The following is a 26,460-nucleotide window of genomic DNA, read 5'->3' on the forward strand; positions in this document are numbered from 1 at the left end:
ATTCTATATAAGGAGCCGCGCATCGCCGCCATTTTCACTCGTGCATTGGAGATGATAGCGAGAGGACGTGCAGCGTTCTCTCAGTTTCTGTGTTCAGTGTGCTGCAAATATCTGTGCTCAGTGTGCTGCAAATATCTGTGCTCAGTGTGCTTGCAAATATCTGTGCTCAGTGCTGAAAATATCTACGTTCTCTGCCTGAAAAATGCTCCATATCTGTGCTGCATTGTAGTATATAGTAGGAGGACAGTGCAGAATGTTGGCAGTACGGTACAGTAGTCCACTGCTCTACCTACCTCTGTGTCGTCAAGTATACTATCCATCCATACCTGTGCTGCATTTTAGTTGTGTGCAGTATATAGTAGGAGGGGACAGTGCAGAATGTTGCTGTGACCACTGACCACCAGTATATAATATATATAGCAGTACGGTACAGTAGTCCACTGCTCTACAGTATATAGTAGGAGGGGACAGTGCAGAATGTTGCTGTGACCACCAGTATATAATATATATAGCAGTACGGTACAGTAGTCCACTGCTCTACCTACCTCTGTGTCGTCAAGTATACTATGCATCCGTACCTGTGCTGCATTTTAGTTGTGCGCAGTATATAGTAGGAGGGGACAGTGCAGAATGTTGCTGTGACCACTGACCACCAGTATATAATATATATAGCAGTACGGTACAGTAGTCCACTGCTCTACCTACCTCTGTGTCGTCAAGTATACTATGCATCCATACCTGTGCTGCATTTTAGTTGTGCGCAGTATATAGTAGGAGGGGACAGTGCAGAATGTTGCTGTGACCACTGACCACCAGTATATAATATATATAGCAGTATGGTACAGTAGTCCACTGCTCTACCTACCTCTGTGTCATCAAGTATACTATGCATCCATACCTGTGCTGCATTTTAGTTGTGCGCAGTATATAGTAGGAGGGGACAGTGCAGAATGTTGCTGTGACCACTGACCACCAGTATATAATATATATAGCAGTACGGTACAGTAGTCCACTGCTCTACCTACCTCTGTGTCATCAAGTATACTATGCATCCATACCTGTGCTGCATTTTATTTGTGCGCAGTATATAGTAGGAGGGGACAGTGCAGAATGTTGCTTTGACAACTGACCACCGGTATATAATATATATAGCAGTACGGTACAGTAGTCCACTGCTCTACCTACATCTGTGTCGTCAAGTATACTATGCACCCATACCTGTGCTGCATTTTAGTTGTGCGCAGTATATAGTAGGAGGGGACAGTGCAGAATGTTGCTGTGACCACTGACCACCAGTATATAATATATATAGCAGTAAGGTACAGTAGTCCACTTCTCTACCTACCTCTGTGTTGTCAAGTATACTATGCATCCATACCTGTGCTGCATTTTAGTTGTGCGCAGTATATAGTAGGAGGGGACAGTGCAGAATGTTGCTGTGACCACTGACCACCAGTATATAATATATATAGCAGCACGGTACAGTAGACCCCTGCTCTACCTACCTCTCTGTCGTCAAGCATACTATGCATCCATACCTGTGCTGCATTTTAGTTGTGTGCAGTATATAGCAGGAGGGGACAGTGCAGAATGTTGCTGTGACCACCAGTATATAATATATATAGCAGTACGGTACAGTAGTCCACTGCTTTACCTACCTCTGTGTCGTCAAGTATACTACAAAAGTTCAGTAAAATGACCCAAAAATCTAAATTAAAAGCGTCTGATGAGAAGCGTAAACTTGCCAATATGCCATTTACGACACGGAGTGGCAAGGAACGGCTGAGGCCCTGGCCTATGTTCATGGCTAGTGGTTCAGATTCACATGAGGATGGAAGCACTCATCCTCTCGCTAGAAAACTGCAGTGCCACTCCTAGATGGGCCAGGTGTTTGTGTCGGCCACTTGGGTCGCTTAGCTTAGCCATCCAGCGACCTTGGTGCACCTCTTTTTTTCTTTGCATCATGTGCTGTTTGGGGACTATTTTTTAAATCTGCCATCCTGTCTGACACTGCAGTGCCACTCCTAGATGGGCCAGGTGTTTGTGTCGGCCACTTGGGTTGCTTAGCTTAGTCATCCAGCGACCTCGGTGCAAATTTTAGGATTAAAAATAATATTGTGAGGTGTTCAGAATAGACTGGAAATTAGTGGAAATTATGGTTATTGATGTTAATAATACTATGCGATCAAAATGACTCCCAAATTCTATGATTGAAGCTGTTTTTGAGGGTTTTTTGTAAAAAAACACCCGAATCCAAAACACACCCGAATCCGACAAAAAATTTTCAGGGAGGTTTTGCCAAAACGCGTCCGAATCCAAAACACGGCCGTGGAACCGACTCCAAAACCAAAACACAAAACCCGAAAAATTTCTGGTGCACATCACTACTTGGTGTGCCCCCTTGAGGATTTAGCCGCTTGCTGCTTATCAGGGGCATTGAGGAATTTTTTGTGTTACCGGCAGTTTTAATTACGGTTTTGACCGGCTGATGGAAGTTTTGTGCTTATTGCTTCAAGTCAAGCTGGGCGACCCAAATCCTTCCAGTACACCACCCCCCCCCCCCACCCCCAGCCCTGTCAGGTTAGGTTACATTGTTTTTTCAGGTCTTATTTGCTTCAATACTAAATTTTAATAATGTATTTCTACCAATTTCTGTTCCAGGCGTGCGGTTAGATCCGCAGTGTATATTGGTAGTTGGGCACTTATAAATTTTTTGGCTCACCAGGTCCCCGTTCGTTGCAGATTACGTTAGGTACCCTGAGTTGACATTGGTTAGATGGATTGGTCGTAGGGGTCTCAATTGGGAGAATTTCAGAGAGGTGCTGGTTCGAGCTGCAGCTTCTTTTGGTTACCCTCTTTTCATTATTGTGCATTTAGGCGGGAATGACCTGACTCCAGATCCTCTCTGGATTTAAGGTGCGCAATCCGCCGGTATTTGCTACAGTTGATGTGAGACTGGCCGTTTTGTGTTATATTCTGGTGCGATTGACCTGGTCTGACAGAGGGTTAACGCGGTGGTGGGCAGGGCTGTCCTGCATCAAGGAGGCTTTGTCATTCACCACGCGGCGATCTCCTATCGGGAAGGCTGGTGGTACAGGGCTGATGGATTGCATCTGTCGGAGGCCGGCGGGGCCATCTTTCTGGAGGATTTGATGCGAGGTCTGCGTTTCCAATGAGTTTTTTGCTGATAGTTTATTTTCCTGCAGTTTGTTTAGGGTTTCAGGTTTGATCTATGGTGGCGGTGCTGGTTCTTAGGGAACCTGGCAGTTGGCCGGGTTCAGAACGCTCAGTTAATATCTGGTTGGTTTAGTGAATTTTTTCCTGAGGGACAGCTCCTTTTAAGAAAGTGGTTAGAGTCTGTCTTAGTTTTTTACCTCTAGGGACATCACTGGACCAGGTGGGTCCTTAGGTACACTTTAGTTGAGCTGTCCCTTAAGTTGAATAAGTAGGACATGTCAGGAATCTGCATTCTCCATCGCATCACTTCCAGTGAACAGGCGTCTCCTGGCTTCAGTCCTCTGTCTACAGAGTATCCCCTGTGAATTGGACCTGTGGAACTACAGGTCCCAGCAGTCCCAGTTCCAGTCTTCAGTCTCCTGCAGCCTACAGCTCACTGTGTGCTCCACCCACCTAACCAGTTCTATCTTTGGTAACCACTGGTTTCAGCCACCAGCCTGGACTACACAGTGTTTCTAGTTAAACAGTGTTAACTCCCGGTGCACTACTGATCCCAGCCAGCAACCAGCAGTGCATTGCATTAACTGTCTACAGAATCATTCTCCTGGTTAATCAACAGTTCCAGTTAACTCTCAGCTGATCTGGGCACCCAATCCAGCAGGGTGTGTTCTCACAGAGATTCATCCAATCATCACAGAGCAAGGGGTATAAACTCCAGTTCCTGGCTCATTCTCATGGCCTTGGACAATGAGTCACATTTGGTGTGTCAAGTTCTCCTGGTTCCCCGTGTTCCTTTCTCCTGTGGTTCCTCTCATCGGTTCATTTTCATTCATCACTCTGCAATTCTCCTGTTTGCTTCAGACTCCAGTCACAGCCTGCCACAGCTCATCAGCAGTAAGAGACTTTCCTCAGGTGTTTGTTTTATTGCCTAACCTGTGCACCTTGTTAATACATACCATCTTGTGCAAGCTTGCTGCATTGGGACTGTCTCCTGCCTGGGTCTTGTGTAGTTATAAGAACTTGAGTTATATACAGAGACTGTTCTTTCCAAGTAATACCGGAGGTCTGTTTACAATCCATTCGCATCCAATTACCAAGTTATTCTACATTTATGTTATCAGAGACTTTATTCTGCTTAAAACTAGTGATGTGCACCGGACATTTTTCGGGTTTTGTGTTGTGGTTTTGGATTCGGTTCCGCGGCCATGTTTTGGATTCGGACGCGTTTTGGCAAAACCTCCCTGAAAATTTTTTGTCGGATTCGGGTGTGTTTTGGATTTGGGTGTTTTTTTACAAAAACCCCTCAAAAACAGCTTAAATCATAGAATTTGGGGGTCATTTTGATCCCATAGTATTATTAACCTCAATAACCATAATTTCCACTCATTTTCAGTCTATTCTGAACACCTCACACCTCACAATATTATTTTTAGTCCTAAAATTTGCACCGAGGTAGCTGGATGACTAAGCTAAGCGACCCAAGTGGCCGACACAAACACCTGGCCCATCTAGGAGTGGCACTGCAGTGTCAGACATGATGGCACTTCAAAAAAATAGTCCCCAAACAGCACATGATGCAAAGAAAAAAGAGGCGCAATGAGGTAGCTGTGTGACTAAGCTAAGCGACCCAAGTGGCCGACACAAACTGGCCCATCTAGGAGTTGCACTGCAGTGTCAGGCAGGATGGCATTTCAAAAAAATAGTCCCCAAACAGCACATGATGCAAAGAAAAATGAAAGAAAAAAAGGAGGTGCAAGATGGAATTGTCCTTGGGCCCTCCCACCCACCCTTATGTTGTATAAACAGGACTCCCACCCACCCTTATGTTGTATAAACAGGACATGCACACTTTAACAAACCCATCATTTCAGCGACAGGGTCTGCCACACAACTGTGACTGAAATGACTGGTTGGTTTGGGCCCCCACCAAAAAAGAAGCAATCAATCTCTCCTTGCACAAACTGGCTCTACAGAGGCAAGATGTCCACCTCCTCCTCATCGTCCGATTCCTCACCCCTTTCACTGTGTACATCCCCCTCCTCACAGATTATTAATTCGTCCCCACTGGAATCCATTATCTCAGGTCCCTGTGTACTTTCTGGAGGCAATTGCTGGTGAATGTCTCCACGGGGGAATTGATTATAATTCATTTTGATGAACATCATCTTCTCCACATTTTCTGGAAGTAACCTCGTACGCCGATTGCTGACAAGGTGAGCGGCTGCACTAAACACTCTTTTGGAGTACACACTGGAGGGTGGGCAACTTAGGTAAAATAAAGCCAGTTTCTGCAAGGCCCTCCAAATTGCCTCTCTTTCCTACCAGTATACGTACGAACTGTCTGACGTGCCTACTTGGATGCGGTCACTCATATAATCCTCCACCATTCTTTCAATGGTGAGAGAATCATATGCAGTGACAGTAGACGACATGTCAGTAATCGTTGGCAGGTCCTTCAGTCCGGACCAGATGTCAGCACTCGCTCCAGACTGCTCTGCATCACCGCCAGCGGGTGGGCTCGGAATTCTTAGCCTTTTCCTTGCAGCCCCAGTTGCGGGAGAATGTGAAGGAGGAGCTGTTGACGGGTCACGTTTCGCTTGACTTGACAATTTTCTCACCAGCAGGTCTTTGAACCTCTGCAGACTTGTGTCTGCCGGAAAGAGAGATCCAACGTAGGTTTTAAATCTAGGATCGAGCACGGTGGCCAAAATGTAGTGCTCTGATTTCAACAGATTGACCAACCGTGAATCCTGGTTAAGCGGATTAAGGGCTCCATCCACAAGTCCCACATGCCTAGCAGAATCGCTCTGTTTTAGCTCCTCCTTCAATGTTTCCAGCTTCTTCTGCAAATGTGATACGCTGGTAAAACACTATGAATAATAGTGGGTATCACGTTTGTAAATGGACTTACTTGCTCTAGTACTGCAGGGGTTAACACTTCCCCTACTGGGTGATGCCAGCAGCTATTAGGGAAACACTAGGACCCAGAAGGATGACAGCCACAGCACCTGGAGAGTGGAAAGATCCAGAGCCCCAGCAACAGGCTGACCTGTGAACTGAGGAAGGGGAGGAGCCTGTGGGGAGAGAGGAGAATGCTGAGTGAGGAGACAGAGCCAAGCTGAGTAGAGCTGCCTGGGAGCTGGCTTGTACCTGAGAGTGCTGACTAGAGGAGTGGGGTGCAGCTGTGGAAGGACAGCAGGAAGCTCCAGTGACTGGAGAGATCCCCTCAGCCACCAGGAGCTGCAACACAGGGACAGAGAGTGGTGCAGACATCACAGTGTGACCAGCCAGGCACTAACACCCCAGGGTAAGCTCCTGTAAAATCAGAGGGAGGAGAGAGCCAGCAACAGACAGACCCTCAGGAAATCCCCAGCCTGATACCTGACAGCCAACCTCCTATGTGCCCAGTCAGTCAGTGTGAGCCAGAAGGAGAGAGAGGCCAGATAGAGCAGGAGCTAGAGACTCTCTGTTGAACTTTTACTAAGGGGCAGCTGGGTAACCCCCACATTGGAAGAAAGGCATTCAGCCAAGTGTGATACAACAGACTGTCAGTGGGAAGCATAGTCACTCTACTACAACTGACATCCAACTGCTATTGAGAGCAAGAAACCAACAACCCATCCCTTATCACACAAAGTGACAGACTTGGACAGTGATATAGTTATTGTCACACCCTGCAGGTTGCATTACGGACTGTAGTGAGGGGACACAAACTCACCAAACCAGGAATTGTACTACTTCCATTTGACTTTCCTAACAAAGAGAGACATATTACTTTGCTAACTAAAAATGCAACTGCCACCTGGAGGACGCCAGAAATATTGCCAAGGTTCATTTAATTAATATTGTACTACATGCAAAAGGGGAGTACTACATTTGCAAAGGTGTGCTTAACCGTGAAGTGTGATGTAACTAACTGGCGTTACCGGAAAGATATTACTGTAGCAGTTAGGATTGTCATGTGTTTTACCTGATTTGGTGCCATTGTGTATGTTAAACCATTTTCTTTCAAAAACAGCAGTGACAACATTGTTCCTTATAATAAAATACCAGTCACTGTTCTAACGCGTGGTGACATGTTTGTTGGGATGTTTGGGGGTCCTGATCTCTCTGCCTAGTCCCCGAGGAAGCCTGAAGAGAAAGTGTACAGAAGGCCAAGGAAGAAGATCAGGAAACGCAGGTACAACTCGATCCACTCATACACCGCCACTCTATCACTAGTGGCATATCATAATTTGGCGTCCACGAACAGGATCGGACATGGAACTGCGAGGAAGCAACCCGGTCACAGACGACATCAGGATCAGGTCTCTAAATGACAAGATAACAGAGGCGATGCAAATCCTAGCCCACATGGAACAGGTGTGGAATAACCTTGAGCAGAATCAACTAAGAGCTGAGTGCAGAGATTGGCAACAAGATCGAGGAGGAAGAAACAGGTCGCGATGGGACCATCTAAGAGAGCCAGGCCGACGCCCCACCAACCTATTTGACTCACTGGGACGACCGATATGTCGACGATGCAGATGAAGTGGGCACATTGAATGGAACTGTCGACAGCCTTCAAGAAGAACGGAGAGAGTACGACCACCCAGGAAAAGACAACCAAGGGATACTGGTACAAATACAGTAGTACAGAACCAGGTTAGCGTGTGCGGCATATTATCTGATGGTGATGTTCAGCAAGCCAGCGCACGAAGAATTGCAGGCAAAGTCATGTGGTTCAGTGTATCACATGGCTATGGTTTTATAAAGCGAGTGGACACTAAACAAAGAGTATATGTGCACTATACCGGCATTCAGAAGACCAACCAGAAAGAGTGCTTCCGGAGTCTGGGAAGTAATGACATGGTCGAGTTTGAATTGGCGAATGGGAAGAAAGGCATCAAAGCCATTAACGTGACTGGTCCTTGTGGTGTTCCAGTAAAAGGCAACAAATATGCGACAGATCGCAATAAACATTGGTGCTATCCGCGTTATGGAGGTCCTCCACGCAACTGTCAGGGAAATGACCAATACTGCGAAGGTGGAGAGAGGATGAGAGTAGTCGAAAGTGTCACTGAGAGAAGGAACGCTGTTCCTCCACAGCCTGAACAGAGAGGCGGAGCGAATCCGGGAGAAGGTCAGAGTGCAGAAGAAGGGGCTAAACGTCAAAATCCTTGCCGGATGTGTGGTTGCCTACCATCTGACCAGAGGAGACCAGAGAAACCCAGACGGCAAGAACCTGGCATCCGAGTGCAGAGTGAATCATTGAGGAAAGTAGACGAAGCAGAGGTGTAGGGACAGAGTGAAGTAGTGCAATTGAGCTTGCAGGAGGCAGTCAGTCCCAAGCCAACTCTAGAGCCAGTGCGTGAGATCACACCGAAAGTGGAAGACACTGATTCTGCTACGGCCGACTCAAGTCAGACGGACTCAAGTACCACTGACGAGAAAGGAGACACTGAAGAAGTGATTAAAATGGTCATGACAGAGAGATTGGGGCCCCTTAAGCCCCAAAGCACAGATTTGGTTACATCACAGTACAAATCTAATGTCCCTGTGGAAACCCCTTGTGTGGGCGAAAAGCCCATGTCGTATCTGTATCCAGAGAGGTATGGCCCTGCTAGCGAGTATAGTACCATAAGTGGTGAAGAGTTTAACGACATGTTGCAGCAGGCTGTCTGGAGGTCTAGAAAGCGTAATAAAGGTATCCCACATGTTCAATGTAGACAATAGCCTGTGATGTAGAGTGAAGTCTATATCTACTGTATGTACTTACCTCTTGTTCAAATGTTTAATTTTTATATTGAAATGTTAAAAGAGACTTGTCCGGGACTTTGAGTATCTGTTAATTGCGTGAGGACACGCAAAGTTCTAGCGGGGGAGTATGTGATACGCTGGTAAAACACTATGAATAATAGTGGGTATCACGTTTGTAAATGGACTTACTTGCTCTTGTACTGCAGGGGTTAACACTTCCCCTACTGGATGATGCCAGCAGCTATTAGGGAAACACTAGGACCCAGAAGGATGACAGCCACAGCACCTGGAGAGTGGAAAGATCCAGAGCCCCAGCAACAGGCTGACCTGTGAACTGAGGAAGGGGAGGAGCCTGTGGGGAGAGAGGAGAATGCTGAGTGAGGAGACAGAGCCAAGCTGAGTAGAGCTGCCTGGGAGCTGGCTTGTACCTGAGAGTGCTGACTAGAGGAGTGGGGTGCAGCTGTGGAAAAGGACAGCAGGAAGCTCCAGTGACTGGAGAGATCCCCTCAGCCACCAGGAGCTGCAACACAGGGACAGAGAGTGGTGCAGACATCACAGTGTGACCAGCCAGGCACTAACACCCCAGGGTAAGCTCCTGTAAAATCAGAGGGAGGAGAGAGCCAGCAACAGACAGACCCTCAGGAAATCCCCAGCCTGATACCTGACAGCCAACCTCCTATGTGCCCAGTCAGTCAGTGTGAGCCAGAAGGAGAGAGAGGCCAGATAGAGCAGGAGCTAGAGACTCTCTGTTGAACTTTTACTAAGGGGCAGCTGGGTAACCCCCACATTGGAAGAAAGGCATTCAGCCAAGTGTGATACAACAGACTGCCAGTGGGAAGCATAGTCACTCTACTACAACTGACATCCAGCTGCTATTGAGAGCAAGAAACCAACAACCCATCCCTTATCACACAAAGTGACAGACTTGGACAGTGATATAGTTATTGTCACACCCTGCAGGTTGCATTACGGACTGTAGTGAGGGGACACAAACTCACCAAACCAGGAATTGTACTACTTCCATTTGACTTTCCTAACAAAGAGAGACATATTACTTTGCTAACTAAAAATGCAACTGCCACCTGGAGGACGCCAGAAATATTGCCAAGGTTCATTTAATTAATATTGTACTACATGCAAAAGGGGAGTACTACATTTGCAAAGGTGTGCTTAACCGTGAAGTGTGATGTAACTAACTGGCGTTACCGGAAAGATATTACTGTAGCAGTTAGGATTGTCATGTGTTTTACCTGATTTGGTGCCATTGTGTATGTTAAACCATTTTCTTTCAAAAACAGCAGTGACAACATTGTTCCTTATAATAAAATACCAGTCACTGTTCTAACGCGTGGTGACATGTTTGTTGGGATGTTTGGGGGTCCTGATCTCTCTGCCTAGTCCCCGAGGCAGCCTGAAGAGAAAGTGTACAGAAGGCCAAGGAAGAAGATCAGGAAGCGCAGGTACCACTCGATCCACTCATACACCGCCACTCTATCACTAGTGGCATATCATACAAAAGCCTGATGAGGGGAATGACCTGACTCAGGCTGGCAGTGTCTGAACTGACTTCACGTGTGGCAAGTTCAAAGGGTTGCAGAACCTTGCACAACGTTGAAATCATTCTCCACTGCGCTTGAGTCAGGTGCATTCCCCCTCCTTTGCCTATATCGTAGGCAGATGTATAGGCTTGAATGGCCTTTTGCTGCTCCTCTATCCTCTGAAGCATATAGAGGGTTGAATTCCACCTCGTTACCACCTCTTGCTTCAGATGATGGCAGGGCAGGTTCAGGACTGTTTGCTGGTGCTCCAGCAGTGATCGCAAAAACGCGCTATAGCGCGTATTTTACCCCAAAATTGATGATGGGGACACAAATATAAAAAAGCACTGGGTCCCTCAGGACGCGCTCTCACACGCAGCGCTGTCCTGTGCGGTCAGTCAGGCAGGTCTCCACAGCAACAGAGGGAGGAACTTGGAAGAGGCGGAGACCATGAAGAGTCTGATAATCTCCGCCCTCCCCTCATCCTCTGCTCCGCATGCTCCCCCCCCTTCCTCCACACGTATAACGGCTGCAGGTGCCCCCCTCCGCAAGCAGTGTGGCCGTGATTTAACCGCTGCTCCCTGGCAGCCCACTGGACACCCGCCCGGCTGAGTCCGCTGCTGCCACTCCCCGCGCTAATTTCCCCTCTTCTCACCACCCAGGCGGCCGCCCCCTCCGTGTTTTCAGCTCCCCCCTGGCCGCATCCTCTGACTCCGGTGTAGGCCTCATGTCGATCCCCGGACTGTCCTGTGTGCTGCGGCGCGGCCTGAGTCCTGCGGGGCCGAGGAGGGAGAGCTCCGGGATGAAGAGATATGAGTTGGCCAGGGAAGGTGAGGGATACCCCCGGCGTGACTCCGCTGCTGCTGCCGGCAGTGTCCATGGAGGAGCCCGGAGTGTTATTTTTACAGGTATGCAGTGGGGGCCTGGTACCTGGAGGGTGTTGGTATGGTGGTGCACCCCAATGGGAGTTCCAGTCTGCACTCTCTCCTACCACTCTGTCCCTACTCCCTGGTGCCACACTCTGTCCCTGCTAAGTCTGTCCCTACTCCCTGGTGCCACTCTTTGTCCCTACTCCCTGGTGCCACACTCTGTCCTTGCTAAGTCTGTCCCTACTCCCTGGTGCCACTCTTTGTCCCTACTCCCTGGTGCCTCTCTCTGTCCCTACTCCCTGCTACCTCTGTCCCTACTCCGTGGTGACTCTCTCTGTCCCTACTCCCTGGTGCCACTCTCTGTCCTTACTACCTGGTGCCACTCTCTGTCCTTACTCCCTCTGTCCCTACTCCCTGCTACCTCTGTCCCTACTCCCTGGTGCCTCTCTCTGTCCCTACTCCCTGGTGCCGCTCTGTCCTTACTCCCTGCTACCATATAAAACGTGTATAACGTGCAATGTCTGGAACATGCTCTACCTGGTGCAGTGTGTATAACGTGCTCTACCTGATGCAGTGTGTATAGGGTGTTCTAACTGGCGCAATCTGTATTACGTGCTGGTGCAATGGGGGTAATTCTGAGTTGATCGCAGCAGGAACTTTGGCCCTCATTCCGAGTTGATCGCTCGCAAGGCGATTTTAGCAGAGTTGCACACGCTAAGCCGCCGCCTACTGGGAGTGTATCTTAGCTTCTTAAAATTGCGACCGATGTATTCGCAATATTGCGATTACAAACTACTTTGCAGTTTCTGAGTAACTTCAACCTTACTCTGCCTGTGCGATCAGTTCAGTGCTTGTCGTTCCTGGTTTGACGTCACAAACACACCCAGCGTTCGTCCAGACACTCCCCCGTTTCTCCGGCCACTCCTGCGTTTTTTCCGGAAACGGTAGCGTTTTCATCCACACGCCCATAAAACGCTGTGTTTCCGCCCAGTAACACCCATTTCCTGTCAATCACATTACGATCGCCGGAGCGATGAAAAAGCCGTGAGTAAAAATACTATCTTCATAGCAAAGAAACTTGGCGCAGTCGCAGTGCGAACATTGCGCATGCGTACTAAGCGGATTTTCACTGCGATGCGATGAAAAAGAGCGAGCGAACGACTCGGAATGAGGGCCTTTGTTAGCAATTGGGCAAAACCATGTGCACTGCAGGGGAGGCAGATATAACATATGCAGAGAGAGTTAGATTTGGGTGGGGTGTGTTCAATCTGCAATCTAATTTGCAGTGTAAAAATAAAGCAGCCAGTATTTACCCTGCACAGAAACAAAATAACCCACCCAAATCTAACTCTCTCTGCAAATGTTATATCTGCCCCCCCTGCAGTGCACATGGTTTTGCCCAATTGCTAAAAAATGTCCTGCTGCGATCAACTTGGAATTACCCCCAATGTGTACAACGTGCTCTACCTGGTGCAGTGTGTATAGGGTGTTCTAACTGGCGCAATCTGTATAACGTGCTCTAGCTGGTGCAATGTGTATATGGTGTTCTAACTGGCGCAATGCGTGTAACGTGCTCTACCTGTGTGGTGTAATGTGAATTGGTACATTTATGTTGCCATGCTCTTTCCCCATGAAGCCACGCACCTAAATTTTTGGTGCGCGCCTCCGGCGCGCACTGTCCTTGATTTTAATTATGCGAGGAGGACCACCAATTACTTGCCAAAGGTCACCGAAAATGTCTAGTTACATCTCTGCGCCAGTGTCCTGTTTGCTACACCGCTCAGCAGCACTGTCACCCCCTCCCTCCCTCTTGCAGCACTTTTGTAGTGTCCAAGTCAAGTCTGTTTTTAAATTTGAATAATTAATAACATTAATATGAACCTTCTTTCCAATGGGACCCAGAAAAGAACAGGTAGGACCCCAATTTTTAAAAGCGAGGGGTCCGTGGGACCCACTTTTTTTGGGGACCAGCGCGATCACTGCTCTAGTCTTCGGCACGCGGTGGCTGAATGCCGAAAGTGGCCCGCAATTCTTCGGGCCACCGACAGCATCTCTTGCACGCCCCTGTCGTTTTTTAAATAATTCTGCACCACCAAATTCAATGTATGTGCAAAACATGGGACGTGCTGGAATTTGCCCAGATGTAATGCACGCACAATATTGCTGGCGTTGTCCGATGTCACAAATCCCCAGGAGAGTCCATTTGGGGTAAGCCATTCTGCGATAATGTTCCTCAGTTTCCGTAAGAGGTTGTCAGCTGTGTGCCTCTTCTGGAAAGCGGTGATACAAAGCGTAGCCTGCCTAGGAACGAGTTGGCGTTTGCGAGATGCTGCTACTGGTGCCGCCGCTGCTGTTCTTGCTGCGGGAGGCAATACATCTACCCAGTGGGCTGTCACAGTCATATAGTCCTGAGTCTGCCCTGCTCCACTTGTCCACATGTCCGTGGTTAAGTGGACATTGGGTACAACTGCATTTTTTAGGACACTGGTGACTCTTTTTCTGAGGTCTGTGTACATTTTCGGTATCGCCTGCCTAGAGAAATGGAACCTAGATGGTATTTGGTACCGGGGACACAGTACCTCAATCAAGTCTGTAGTTGCCTGTGAATTAACGGTGGATAACAGAAACACGTTTCTCACCACCCAGGCTGCAAAAGGCCTGAGTTATCCGCTTTGCAGCAGGATGACTGCTGTGATATTTCATCTTCCTCGCAAAGGACTGTTGGACAGTCAATTGCTTACTGGAAGTAGTACAAGTGGTCTTTCGACTTCCCCTCTGGGATGACGATCGACTCCCAGCAGCAACAACAGCAGCGCCAGCAGCAGTAGGCGTTACACTCAAGGATGCATCGGAGGAATCCCAGGCAGGAGAGGACTCGTCAGACTTGACAGTGACATGGCCTGCAGGACTATTGGCTTTCCTGTGTAAGGAGGAAATTGACACTGAGGGAGTTGGTGGTGTGGTTTGCAGGAGCTTGGTTACAAGAGGAAGGGATTTAGTGGTCAGTGGACTGCTTCCGCTGTCACCCAAAGTTTTTGAACTTGTCACTGACTTATGATGAATGCGCTGCAGGTGACATATAAGGGAGGATGTTCCGAGGTGGTTAACATTCTTACCCCTACTTATTACAGCTTGACAAAGGCAACACACGGCTTGACACCTGTTGTCCGCATTTGTGTTAAAATAATTCCACACCGAAGAGGTGATTTTTTTTTTGTAATTTGACCAGGCATGTCAATGGCCATATTCGTCCCACGGACAACAGGTGTCTCCCCGGGTACCTGACTTAAACAAACCACCTCACCATCAGAATCCTCCTTGTCAATTTCCTCCTCAGCGCCAGCAACACCCATATCCTCATCCTGGTGTACTTCAACAGTGACATCTTCAATTTGACTATCAGGAACTGGACTGCAGGTGCTCCTTCCAGCACTTGCAGGGGGCGTGCAAATGGTGGAAGGCGCCACCTCTTCCCATCCAGTGTTGGGAAGGTCAGGCATCGCAGCCGACACAATTGGACTCTCCTTGGGGATTTGTGATTTAGAAGAACGCACAGTTCTTTGCTGTGCTTTTGCCAGCTTAATCTTTTCATTTTTCTAGCGAGAGGATGAGTGCTTCCATCCTCATGTGAAGCTGAACCACTAGCCATGAACATAGGCCAGGGCCTCAGCCGTTCCTTGCCACTCCGTGTCGTAAATGGCATATTGGCAAGTGTACACTTCTCCTCAGACGCTTTTAATTTTGATTTTTGGGTCATTTTACTGAACTTTTGTGTATTGGATTTTACATGCTCTCTACTATGACATTGGGCATCGGCCTTGGCAGACGACGTTGATGGCATTTCATCATCTCGGCCATGACTAGTGGCAGCAGCTTCAGCACGAGGTGGAAGTGGATCTTAATTTTTCCCTATTTTACCCTCCACATTTTTGTTCTCCATTTTTTTAATGTGTGGAATTTTATGCCAGTATCAATAGCAATGGCCTACTACTATATATACTGCGCACAACTGAAATGCACCACAGGTATGGATGGATAGTATACTTGACGACACAGAGGTAGGTAGAGCAGTGGCCTACTGTACCGTACTGCTATATATTATATACTGGTGGTCAGCAAACTGTGCAAAACTGAAATGCACCACAGGTATGGATGGATAGTATACTTGACGACACAGAGGTAGGTAGAGCAGTGGCCTACTGTACCGTACTGCTATATATTATATACTGGTGGTCAGCAAACTGTGCAAAACTGAAATGCACCACAGGTATGGATGGATAGTATACTTGATGACACAGAGGTAGGTAGAGCAGTGGCCTTCTGTACCGTACTCCTATATATTATATACTGGTGGTCAGCAAAATTATGCACTGTACTCCTACTATATACTACAATGCAGCACGGATACATACCTCCCAACATGACCCTCTCCGAGAGGGACAGAATGCTCTGCTCCTGGACTTCCCTCTTAATTTATGATTGCAGGCACCTGTGCTGAAACACCTTTCTTTTCCATTAACCTGTTCAGCACAGGTGACGGCAATCATAACTTAAGAAAAAAGTCCAGAATACTGGTGGTCAGCAAAACTCTGCGCTGTACTCCTCCTATATAATAATGCTGGTCCCCAGAATAAAGATATTTGCAGCCCCCTGAAAGTTCTGAAACAAAGTGAGAGGACGCCAGCTACGTCCTCTCACTATCATTTCCAATGCACGAGTGAAAAATGGCGGCGACGGCGGCTCCTTATATAGAATCCGAATCTCGCGAGAATCCCCCCCCCCCCCCCCCCCACACACACACACCACACACACCACACACACATTAAGCGGAGCCAGGGACAGTGCTAGTGTTTTCTGCAACCCCCCTGCAAACTGTAAATTGGTACCCTAAATTCCATTCTTTATAAAGGGACATTGATCTCACAAAGAAGTAGTGTGGTCACATCATAGTACCCCCAATTCAAATTACACCACACAGGAGCACAATCTTATTCACATTACACCACATAGTAATGCCCCTTATTCCGGTTACAGTGCATCCGGAAAGTATTGACAGCGCTTCACTTTTTCCACATTTTGTTAAGTTACAGCCTTTTTCCAAAATGGAATAAATTCATTTTTCCCCTTAAAATTCTACACACAATGCCCCACAATGACAACATGAAAAGATTTTTGAGATTTTTTTCAAATTTATTGAAAATTAAAAATAAAGAAATCACATGTACATAAGTATTCACAGCCTTTGCCATGAAGCTAAAAATTGAGCTCAGGTGCATCCTGTTTCCACTGATAATCCTGATGTTCCTACAGCTTAATTGGAGTCCATCTAAGGTAAATTCAGTTGATTGAACATGATTTGGAAAGGCACACACACCTGTCTATATAAGGTCCCACACTTGACAGTGCATGTCTGAGCACAAACCAAGCATGAAGTCAAAAACTGTCTGTAGACCTCTGAGATAGGATTGTCTCGAGGCACAAATCTGGGGCAGGGTACAGAAAAATATTTTCCGCTTTGAAGGTCTCAATGAGCACAGTGGCCTCCATCATCCGTAAATGAAAGGAGTTTGGAACCACCAGGACTCTTCCTAGAGCTGGCTGTCTAAACTGAGCGATTGGCGGAGAAGGGCCCTAGACAGAGAGGTGACCAAGAACCAGATGGTCACTCTGTCAGAGGTACAGCTTTCCTCTGTGGAGAGAGGAGGACAAAATTATCTGGTCTGATGAGAAAAAGATTGAACTCTTTGGCGTGAATGCAAGGCCTCATGTTTGGAAGAAACCAGGCACCACTCATCACCAGGGCAATACCATCCCTACAGTGAAGCATGGTGGTGGCAGCATCATGCTGTGGGGATGTTTTTCAGTGGCAGGAACTGGGAGACTAGTCAGGATAGAGGGAAAGATGAATGCAGCAATGTACAGAGACATCCTGGATAAATACCTGCTCCAGAGCACTCTTGACCTCAGAATGGGGCGACGGATCATCTTTCAGCAGGACAATGACCCTAAGCACACAGCCAAGATATCAAAGGAGTGGCTTCAGGACAACCCTGTGAATGGCCTTGAGTGGCCCAACCAGAGCCCAGACTTGAATCTGATTGAACATCTCAGGAGAGATCTGAAAATGGCTGTGCACACCGACGCTTCCTATCCAACCTGATGGAGCTTGAGAGGTGCTGCAAAGAGGAATGGGCAAAACTGCCCAAAGATAGGTGTGCCAAGCTTGTGGCATCTCATTCAAAAAGACTTGAGGCTGTAATTGCTGCCAAAGGTGCATCAACAAAGTATTGAGCAAAGGCTGTGAATACTTACGTACATGTGATTTCTTAGTGTTTTATTTTTAATAAATTTGCAAAAATCTCAAAAAAAAACATTTTACACAATGTCAGTATGGGGTATTGGTTGTAGAATTTTGAGGGGGAAAATGAATTTATTCCAGTTTGGAATAAAGCTGTAACATAACAAAATGTGGAAAAAGTGTAGTGCTGTGAATACTTTCCGGATGCACTGTATGTCTTAGTAGTGCTCTGTATTCACATTGCACTACACCATGGTACCCTCTATACATGTTATGCCACACAGTAGTGCTCCTTATATACAATGCCCACAGTAGTGCCCCTTATACACAGTTCCCACAATAGTAGAGCCCTTACACATAATGACCACAGTAGTGCTGCTTATATACATATTGCCCACAGTAGTGCCCCTTATACACAGCTTCCCCACTCTCTTGTCCCTCCAGACCCCTCTTATATTGTCTTCAAGATGCACAGAGCCTCCTCCTCTTTACTTCAGCAGCGGTGACAACATGACATAACATACGCTGCGCTAGAAAATGAAGCCACTTTGACCTGCGTGTGTGAGTACCAGGAGGGGTGGGCTGTAAATTGAGGAGGACCATGGAGCCACCAGGACCTGAGTAAGAAGGAGGTGACGGCAGTTCATCAGCAACAATAGATGTAGATGATGGGGCAGGTTTTTCTGTTGGAATTACTGTGCATGGAGATGGTGGAACTAGTTTCCCCTACTATTACAGGTAGTGGAACTCATTTCCATCTCGTTCCCCCCCCCCCCCACACACACTTTAACCCCTGGGTTAATGGATAAGAAAGGTGTTTAAGCACAGGTAATGGCAATCATACACTAAGAGGGAAGCCCAGGAGCAGACTATGTTGGGAGATATGACATGTCTTTAAGCATGCACAGGTGAGTTAATCTATTTAACTGGGTCTGTAATTATCTCCCCTGTTCCACAGACTGGAATCCACAAAACAAGACCAGTTAGTGGTACTTAAGGGGCTGTGGGGCAGATTTATTAAGCCTGGTGAAGTGATAAAGTGGAAGGTGATAACGCACCAGCCAATCAGCTCCTAACTTCCATGTTATAGGCTGGGTTTGAAAAATGACAGTTGGGAGCTGACTGGCTGGTGCATTATCACCTTCCACTTTATCACTTCCCCGAGCTTAATAAATCTGCCCCTGTGTTACCGGCGGCCAGGACCCAGGCACTCGGCATCCCAACGCGGGGATCCCGACTGCAAAATGCCGGGTGGGGTGGATGAGCGCAACGAAGCCCCTTGTGGGCTTGCTGTGCTCGCCACGCTGCGGGCTCGATGGACACCCACTAGTGGGAATAATCCCTTTTAGTCGGCATGCTAACCTGTCGGGATTTTCAGGACTCGGGATGCAGGCCGAGGTATTGGGTCCAGCGGTCACATAACTACATCCCATTCATAAGAGTAGCAACTCACCTCCATCACTGGTGGACTCACTGTTACGTTTGCCGTTGAAATAGTAGATATTATCTGCACCATGTACTTTATATTTTGTGGAGAACTGGAAATGTTGGCTGCCAGCTCCGTTGCAACAGAAGTGATGTTTGTAAGTACACTCGCTATGTTCTGTTGTGCCTCTGGACCAGTTATCACGTCCTATATTGAAAAAGAAAAAGAGAATGGTTAATCTTTTTATTGCCCTTCTTGTCTTCTGCCAAATTTTGCTTGTACTTGTCAGTCCCCTTTTTGATTAATATTGTCTCCTTATCATCAGGCTAATACATGAGCGGACAGTGAGTGACAGTGAAAGAAAGCCAATCATTACACACTTTACTGCCTTAAACCTTTCCACTACTAGTGACTTATTGCTGATGTGGGGGTTATTCAGGTCACATCGCAACTCAATATCCCTGTTCTCAGAACCAGTGCGGCCACCAAATGTGATCGGTTCGCAATAGGGGGGGAGGGGGGGGGGTGACAGACCATTGTGGGGAAAATGGGGGGCAGGTCAGCTGCATTTTTGCATTGTCATGACATGCTTAGATGTGCACAGATATAACAACATGAGGTCTTGGAGTGTACTTTATTACAGTATTTTTAAAAATCTTATATAATATCCACCTACTTTACATTACAATTAGGTGATGGGGGGGTGGGGGTGGACAGTGTTATAATAAGAATTTACTTACCGATAATTCTATTTCTCGTAGTCCGTAGTGGATGCTGGGAACTCCGTAAGGACCATGGGGAATAGCGGCTCCGCAGGAGACTGGGCACAAAAGTAAAAGCTTTAGGACTACCTGGTGTGCACTGGCTCCTCCCCCTATGACCCTCCTCCAAGCCTCAGTTAGGATACTGTGCCCGGACGAGCGTACACAATAAGGAAGGATTTTGAATCCCGGGTAAGACTCATACCAGCCACACCAATCACACCGTACAACCTGTGATCTGAACCCAGTTAACAGCATGATAACAGAGGAGCCTCTGGAAAGATGGCTCACAACAATAATAACCCGATTTTTGTAACAATAATTATGTACAAGTATTGCAGACAATCCGCACTTGGGATGGGCGCCCAGCATCCACTACGGACTACGAGAAATAGAATTATCGGTAAGTAAATTCTTATTTTCTCTGAAGTCCTAGTGGATGCTGGGAACTCCGTAAGGACCATGGGGATTATACCAAAGCTCCCAAAACGGGCGGGAGAGTGCGGATGACTCTGCAGCACCGAATGAGAGAACTCCAGGTCCTCCTCAGCCAGGGTATCAAATTTGTAGAATTTAGCAAACGTGTTTGCCCCTGACCAAGTAGCTGCTCGGCAAAGTTGTAAAGCCGAGACCCCTCGGGCAGCCGCCCAAGATGAGCCCACCTTCCTTGTGGAATGGGCTTTTACAGATTTTGGCTGTGGCAGGCCTGCCACAGAATGTGCAAGCTGAATTTTACTACAAATCCAACGAGCAATAGTCTGCTTAGAAGCAGGAGCACCCAGCTTGTTGGGTGCATACAGGATAAACAGCGAGTCAGATTTTCTGACTCCAGCCGTCCTGGAAACATATATTTTCAGGGCCCTGACTACGTCCAGCAACTTGGAGTCCTCCAAGTCCCTAGTAGCCGCAGGTACCACAATAGGCTGGTTCACGTGAAACGCTGAAAACACCTTAGGGAGAAATTGAGGATGAGTCCTCAATTCCGCCCTGTCTGGAAGATCAGATATGGGCTTTTACAGGATAAAGCCCCCAATTCTGACACGCGCCTGGCCGAGGCCAGGGCCAACAACATGACCACTTTCCATGTGAGATATTTTAACTCCACAGACTCAAGTGGTTCAAACCAATGTGACTTTAGGAACCCCAAAACTACATTGAGATCCCAAGGTGCCACTGGAGGCACAAAAGGAGGCTGTATATGCAGTACCCCTTTTACAAAATGTCTGAACTTCAGGAACTGAAGTTAGTTCTTTCTGGAAGAAAATTGACAAGGCCGAAATTTGAACCTTAATGGACCCCAATTTGAGGCACATAGACACTCCTGTTTACAGGAAATGCAGGAATCGACCTAGTTGAAAATTCCTCCATCGGGGCCTTACTGGCCTCGCACCCCGTAACATATTTTCGCCAAATGCGGTGATAATGCTTTGCGGTTACATCCTTCCTGGCTTGATCAGGGTAGAGATGACTTCATCCGGAATGCCTTTTTCCTTCAGGATCCGGCGTTCAACCGCCCTGCCGTTAACGCAGCCGCGGTAAGTCTCGGAATAGACAGGGTCCTTGCTGGAGCAGGTCCCTTCTTAGAGGTAGAGGCCACGGGTCCTCCGTGAGCATCTCTTGAAGTTCCGGGTACCAAATCCTTCTTGGCCAATCCGGAACCACGAGTATAGTTCTTACTCCCCTCCGTCTTATAATTCTCAGTACTTTTGGTATGAGAGGAAGAGGAGGGAACACCTTACACTGACTGGTACACCCACGGTGTTACCAGAGCGTCCACAGCTATTGCCTGAGGGTCCCTTGACCTGGCGCAATACCTGTCCAATTTTTTGTTTAGGCGGGACGCCATCATGTCCACCTTTGGTTTTTCCCAATGGTTTACAATCATGTGGAAGACTTCTGGGTGAAGTCCCCACTCTCCCGGGTGGAGGCCGTGCCTGCTGAGGAAGTCTGCTTCCCAGTTGTCCACTCCCGGAATGAATACTGCTGACAGTGCTATCTCATGATTTTCCGCCCAGCGAAGAATCCTTGCAGTTTCTGCCATTGACTGCTTCTTGTGCCACCCTGTCTGTTTACATGGGTGACTGCCGTGATGTTGTCCGACTGGATCAACACCGGCTGACCTTGAAGCAGAGGTCTTGCTAAGCTGAGAGCATTGTAAATGGCTCTTAGCTCCAGGATATTTATGTGAAATGATGTCTCCAGGCTTGACCATAAGCCCTGGAAATTTTTTCCCTGTGTGACTGCTCCCCAGCCTCGCAGGCTGGCATCCGTGATCACCAGGACCCAGTCCTGAATGCCGACTCTGCGGCCCTCTAGAAGATGAGCACTCTGCAACCACCACAGGAGGGACACCCTTGTCCTTGGTGACCGGGTTATCCGCTGATGCATCTTAAGATGCGACCAGGACCATTTGTCCAGCAGGTCCCACTGGAAAGTTCTTGCGTGGAATCTGCCGAATGGCTTTGCTTCGTAGGAAGCTACCATTTTTCCCAGAACCCTTGTGCATTGATGCACTGAGACTTGGCTCGGTTTTAGGAGGTTCCTGACTAGCTCGGATAACTCCCTGGCTCTCTCCTCCGGGAGAAACACCTTTTTCTGAACTGTGTCCAGAATCATCCCTAGGAACAGAAGACGAGTCGTCGGAACCAGCTGCGGTCTTGGAATATTGAGAATCCAATCGTGCTGTCGCAACACTACCTGAGATAGTGCTACACCGACCTCCAACTGTTTCCAGGATCTTACCCTTATCAGGAGATCGTCCAAGTAAGGGATAACTAAAACTCCCTTCCTTCGAAGGAGTATCATCATTTCGGCCATTACCTTGGTAAAGACCAGGGGTGCCGTGGACCATCCAAACGGCAGCGTCTGAAACTGATAGTGACAGTTCTGTACCACAAACCTGAGGTACCCTTGGTGAGAAGGGTAAATTTGGACATGAAGGTAAGCATCCTTGATGTCCAGAGACACCATGTAGTCCCCTTCTCTTGAATTTGAACCTCTGTATGTAAGTGTTCAAAGATTTTAGATTTAAAATCGGTCTCACCGAACCGTCCGGCTTCGGTACCACAACAGTGTGGAGTAATACCCCTTTCCCTGTTGCAGGAGGGGTACCTTAATTATCACCTGCTGGGAATACAGCTTGTGAATGGCTTCCAACACTGCCTCCCTGTCTGCTTGTAAAGCCCCAGCGTCATGCTGAGGGCTTGGCAGAGGCGGGAGAGGGCTTCTGTTCCTGGGAACTGGCTGATTTCTGCAGCCGTTTCCCTCTCTGTCACGGGGCAGAAATGAGGAACCTTATGCCCACGTGCCCTTATGGGAACGAAAGGACTGCGCCTGATAATACGGCGTCTTCTTATATTGAGAGGCGACCTGGGGTAAAAACGTGGATTTCCCAGCTGTTGCCGTGGCCACCAGGTCTGAAAGACCGACCCCAAATAACTCCTCCCCTTTATAAGGCAATACTTCCATATGCCATTTGGAATCCACATCACCTGACCACTGTCGTGTCCATAACCCTCTTCTGGCAGAAATGGACAGCGCACTTACTCTTGATGCCAGTCGGCAAATATCCCGCTGTGCATCACCCATATATAGAAATGCATCTTTTAAATGCTCTACAGGCAATAATATACTGTCCCTATCTAGGGTATCAATATTTTCAGTCAGGGAATCCGACCACGCCAACCCAGCACTGCACATCCAGGCTGAGGCGATTGCTGGTCGCAGTATAACACCAGTATGTGTGTAAATACATTTTAGGATACCCTCCTGCTTTCTATCAGCAGGATCCTTAAGGGTGGCCATCTCAGGAGAGGGTAGAGCCCTTGTTTTGACAAGCGTGTGAGCGCTTTCTCCCCCCTAGGGGGTGTTTCCCAACGCACCCTAACCTCTGGCGGGAAAGGATATATGCCAAAACTTTTTAGAAATTATCAGTTTTTTTATCGGGGGAAACCACGCTTCATCACACACCTCATTTAATTTCTCAGATTCAGGAAAACTACAGGTAGTTTTTCCTCACTGAACATAATACCCCTATTGGTGGTACTCGTATTATCAGAAATGTGTAAAACATTTTCCATTGCCTCAATCATGTAACGTGTGGCCCTACTGGAAGTCATATTTGTCTCTTCACCGTCGACACTGGAGTCAGTATCCGTGCCGGCGTCTGTATTTGCCATCTGAGGTAACGGGCGTTTTAGAGCCCCTGACGGCCTATGAGACGTCTGGACAGGCACAAGCTGAGTAGCCGGCTGTCTCATGTCAATCACTGTCTTTTGTAAAGAGCTGACACTGTCATGTAATTCCTTCCAGCAGTTCATCCACTCAGGTGTCGACCCCCTAGGGGGTGACATCCCTATTACAGGCAATTTGCTCCGCCTCCACATCATTTTCCTCCTCATACATGTCGACACAAACGTACCGACACACAGCACACACACAGGGAATGCTCTGATAGAGGACAGGACCCCACTAGCCCTTTGGGGAGACAGAGGGAGAGTTTGCCAGCACACACCAGAGCGCTATATATATACAGGGATAACCTTATATAAGTGTTTTTCCCCTTATAGCTGCTGTATTGTTTATACTGCGCCTAATTTAGTTCCCCCCTCTCTTTTTTAACCCTTTCTGTAGTGTAGTGACTGCAGGGGAGAGCCAGGGAGCTTCCCTCCAACGGAGCTGTGAGGGAAAATGGCGCCAGTGTGCTGAGGAGAGGCTCCGCCCCTTTCTCGGCGGCCTTTTCTCCCGTTTTTCAGTGTAATCTGGCAGGGGTTAAAATTCATCCATATAGCCCTGGGGGCTATATGTGATGTATTTTCGCCAGCCAAGGTGTTTTTATTGCTGCTCAGGGCGCCCCCCCCTAGCGCCCTGCACCCTCAGTGACCGAAGTGTGAAGTGTGCTGAGGAGCAATGGCGCACAGCTGCAGTGCTGTGCGCTACCTTGGTGAAGACAGGATGTCTTCTGCCGCCGATTTTCCGGACCTCTTCTTGCTCTGTAAGGGGGGCGGCGGCGCGGCTCTGGGACCGGACTCCATGGCTGGGCCTGTGTTCGATCCCTCTGGAGCTAATGGTGTCCAGTAGCCTAAGAAGCCCAATCCACTCTGCACGCAGGTGAGTTCGCTTCTTCTCCCCTTAGTCCCTCGATGCAGTGAGCCTGTTGCCAGCAGGTCTCACTGAAAATAAAAAACCTAAAACTAAACTTTTCACTAAGCAGCTCAGGAGAGCCCCTAGTGTGCACTCTTCTCGTTCGAGCACAAAAATCTAACTGAGGCTTGGAGGAGGGTCATAGGGGGAGGAGCCAGTGCACACCAGGTAGTCCTAAAGCTTTTACTTTTGTGCCCAGTCTCCTGCGGAGCCGCTATTCCCCATGGTCCTTACGGAGTTCCCAGCATCCACTAGGACGTCAGAGAAATTAAATACAACACCCGCCTGCTACCATCATGGCTGGGGGGAGGCACACACTGACTGGTGATATATCAATGGTGGTCATTCCGACCTGTTCGCACGCTGCTTTTTTTCGCAGCCGTGCAAACGGGTCCGGAATGCGCATGCGCAGTGGGCGCAATGCGCAGGCGCGACGGGGAACGCCGGGCAGCGACTGAATCAACGAGGAAAATGATCGCTGCCAAGATCGCAACGAGATTGACAGGAGGAAGGCGTTCCGGGGTGGCAACTGACCGTTTTCTGGGAGTGGAGTGGAAAAAACAGGCATGTCCAGGCGTTTGGAGGGCGGGTGTCTGACGTCAGTTACGGGACCTGACAGGCTGAAGTGATCGCAGTGGGTGAGTAAGTCAGGAGGACCTACTCCTAAACGGCACAAACTGTTTTTGCATAGCTCGGCTGCACAAGCGATAGCAGCCTTCCTATTCAAAAATACACTCCCCCATAGGCGACGTCTAGTTGATTGCACGGGCTGCAAAAAGTTGCGGCGTGCGATCAACTTGGAATGACCCCCCAATGTGCTATAATACTCTATTTTAAGTACTACCATGTATACGAGATGCGTGCTACAGTCTCACTGATTGAGGGGTGTAATAATGAGCATTATAAGGGATGGGGGACCTGCTAGGCTGCCACAATCAGTAAGAGAAGAAACAGTCATCCTGTACAGTGCAACCGGAAAGTATTCACAGCGCTTCACTTTTTCCACATTTTGTTATGTTACAGCCATATTCCAAAATGGAATAAATTTATGTTCTCATGTTATTTCTTCGTTTTTTATTTTTAATAAATTTGCAAAAATCTCAAAAAAACTTTTTTCACGTTGTCATTATGGGATATTGTGTGTAGAATTTTGAGGGGAAAAAATTAATTTATTCCATTTTGCAATAAGGCTGTAACATAACAAAATGTGGAAAAAGTGAAGCGCTGTGAATACTTTCCAGATGCACTGTACATAGGCCCTCATTCCGAGTTGTTCGCTCGTTCTTTTTCATCGCATCGCAGTGAAAATCCGCTTAGTACGCATGCGCAAAGTTCGCACTGCGACTGCGCCAAGTAACTTTACTATGAAGAAAGTATTTTTACTCACGGCTTTTTCTTCGCTCCGGCGATCGTAATGTGATTGACAGGAAATGGGTGTTACTGGGCGGAAACACGGCGTTTCAGGGGCGTGTGGCTGAAAACGCTACCGTTTCCGGAAAAAACGCAGGAG

General features: G+C 47.9%; 1 protein-coding gene across 1 annotated transcript in view; it reads right to left on the reverse strand.

The window, feature by feature from the left end:
- LOC134908955 (adhesion G protein-coupled receptor F5-like) overlaps positions 1 to 26,460 on the reverse strand; it is a 183,535-nt gene that overhangs the window by 36,943 nt on the left and 120,132 nt on the right. The window contains exon 12 of the mRNA XM_063915239.1: positions 19,075 to 19,254. Within this exon, the coding sequence (XP_063771309.1) occupies positions 19,075 to 19,254 (180 nt within the window). The remainder of the gene's footprint in view (positions 1 to 19,074; positions 19,255 to 26,460) is intronic.

This window comes from Pseudophryne corroboree, chromosome 4, assembly GCF_028390025.1.
Source record: "Pseudophryne corroboree isolate aPseCor3 chromosome 4, aPseCor3.hap2, whole genome shotgun sequence".
Classification (NCBI taxonomy): Eukaryota; Metazoa; Chordata; class Amphibia; order Anura; family Myobatrachidae; genus Pseudophryne; species Pseudophryne corroboree.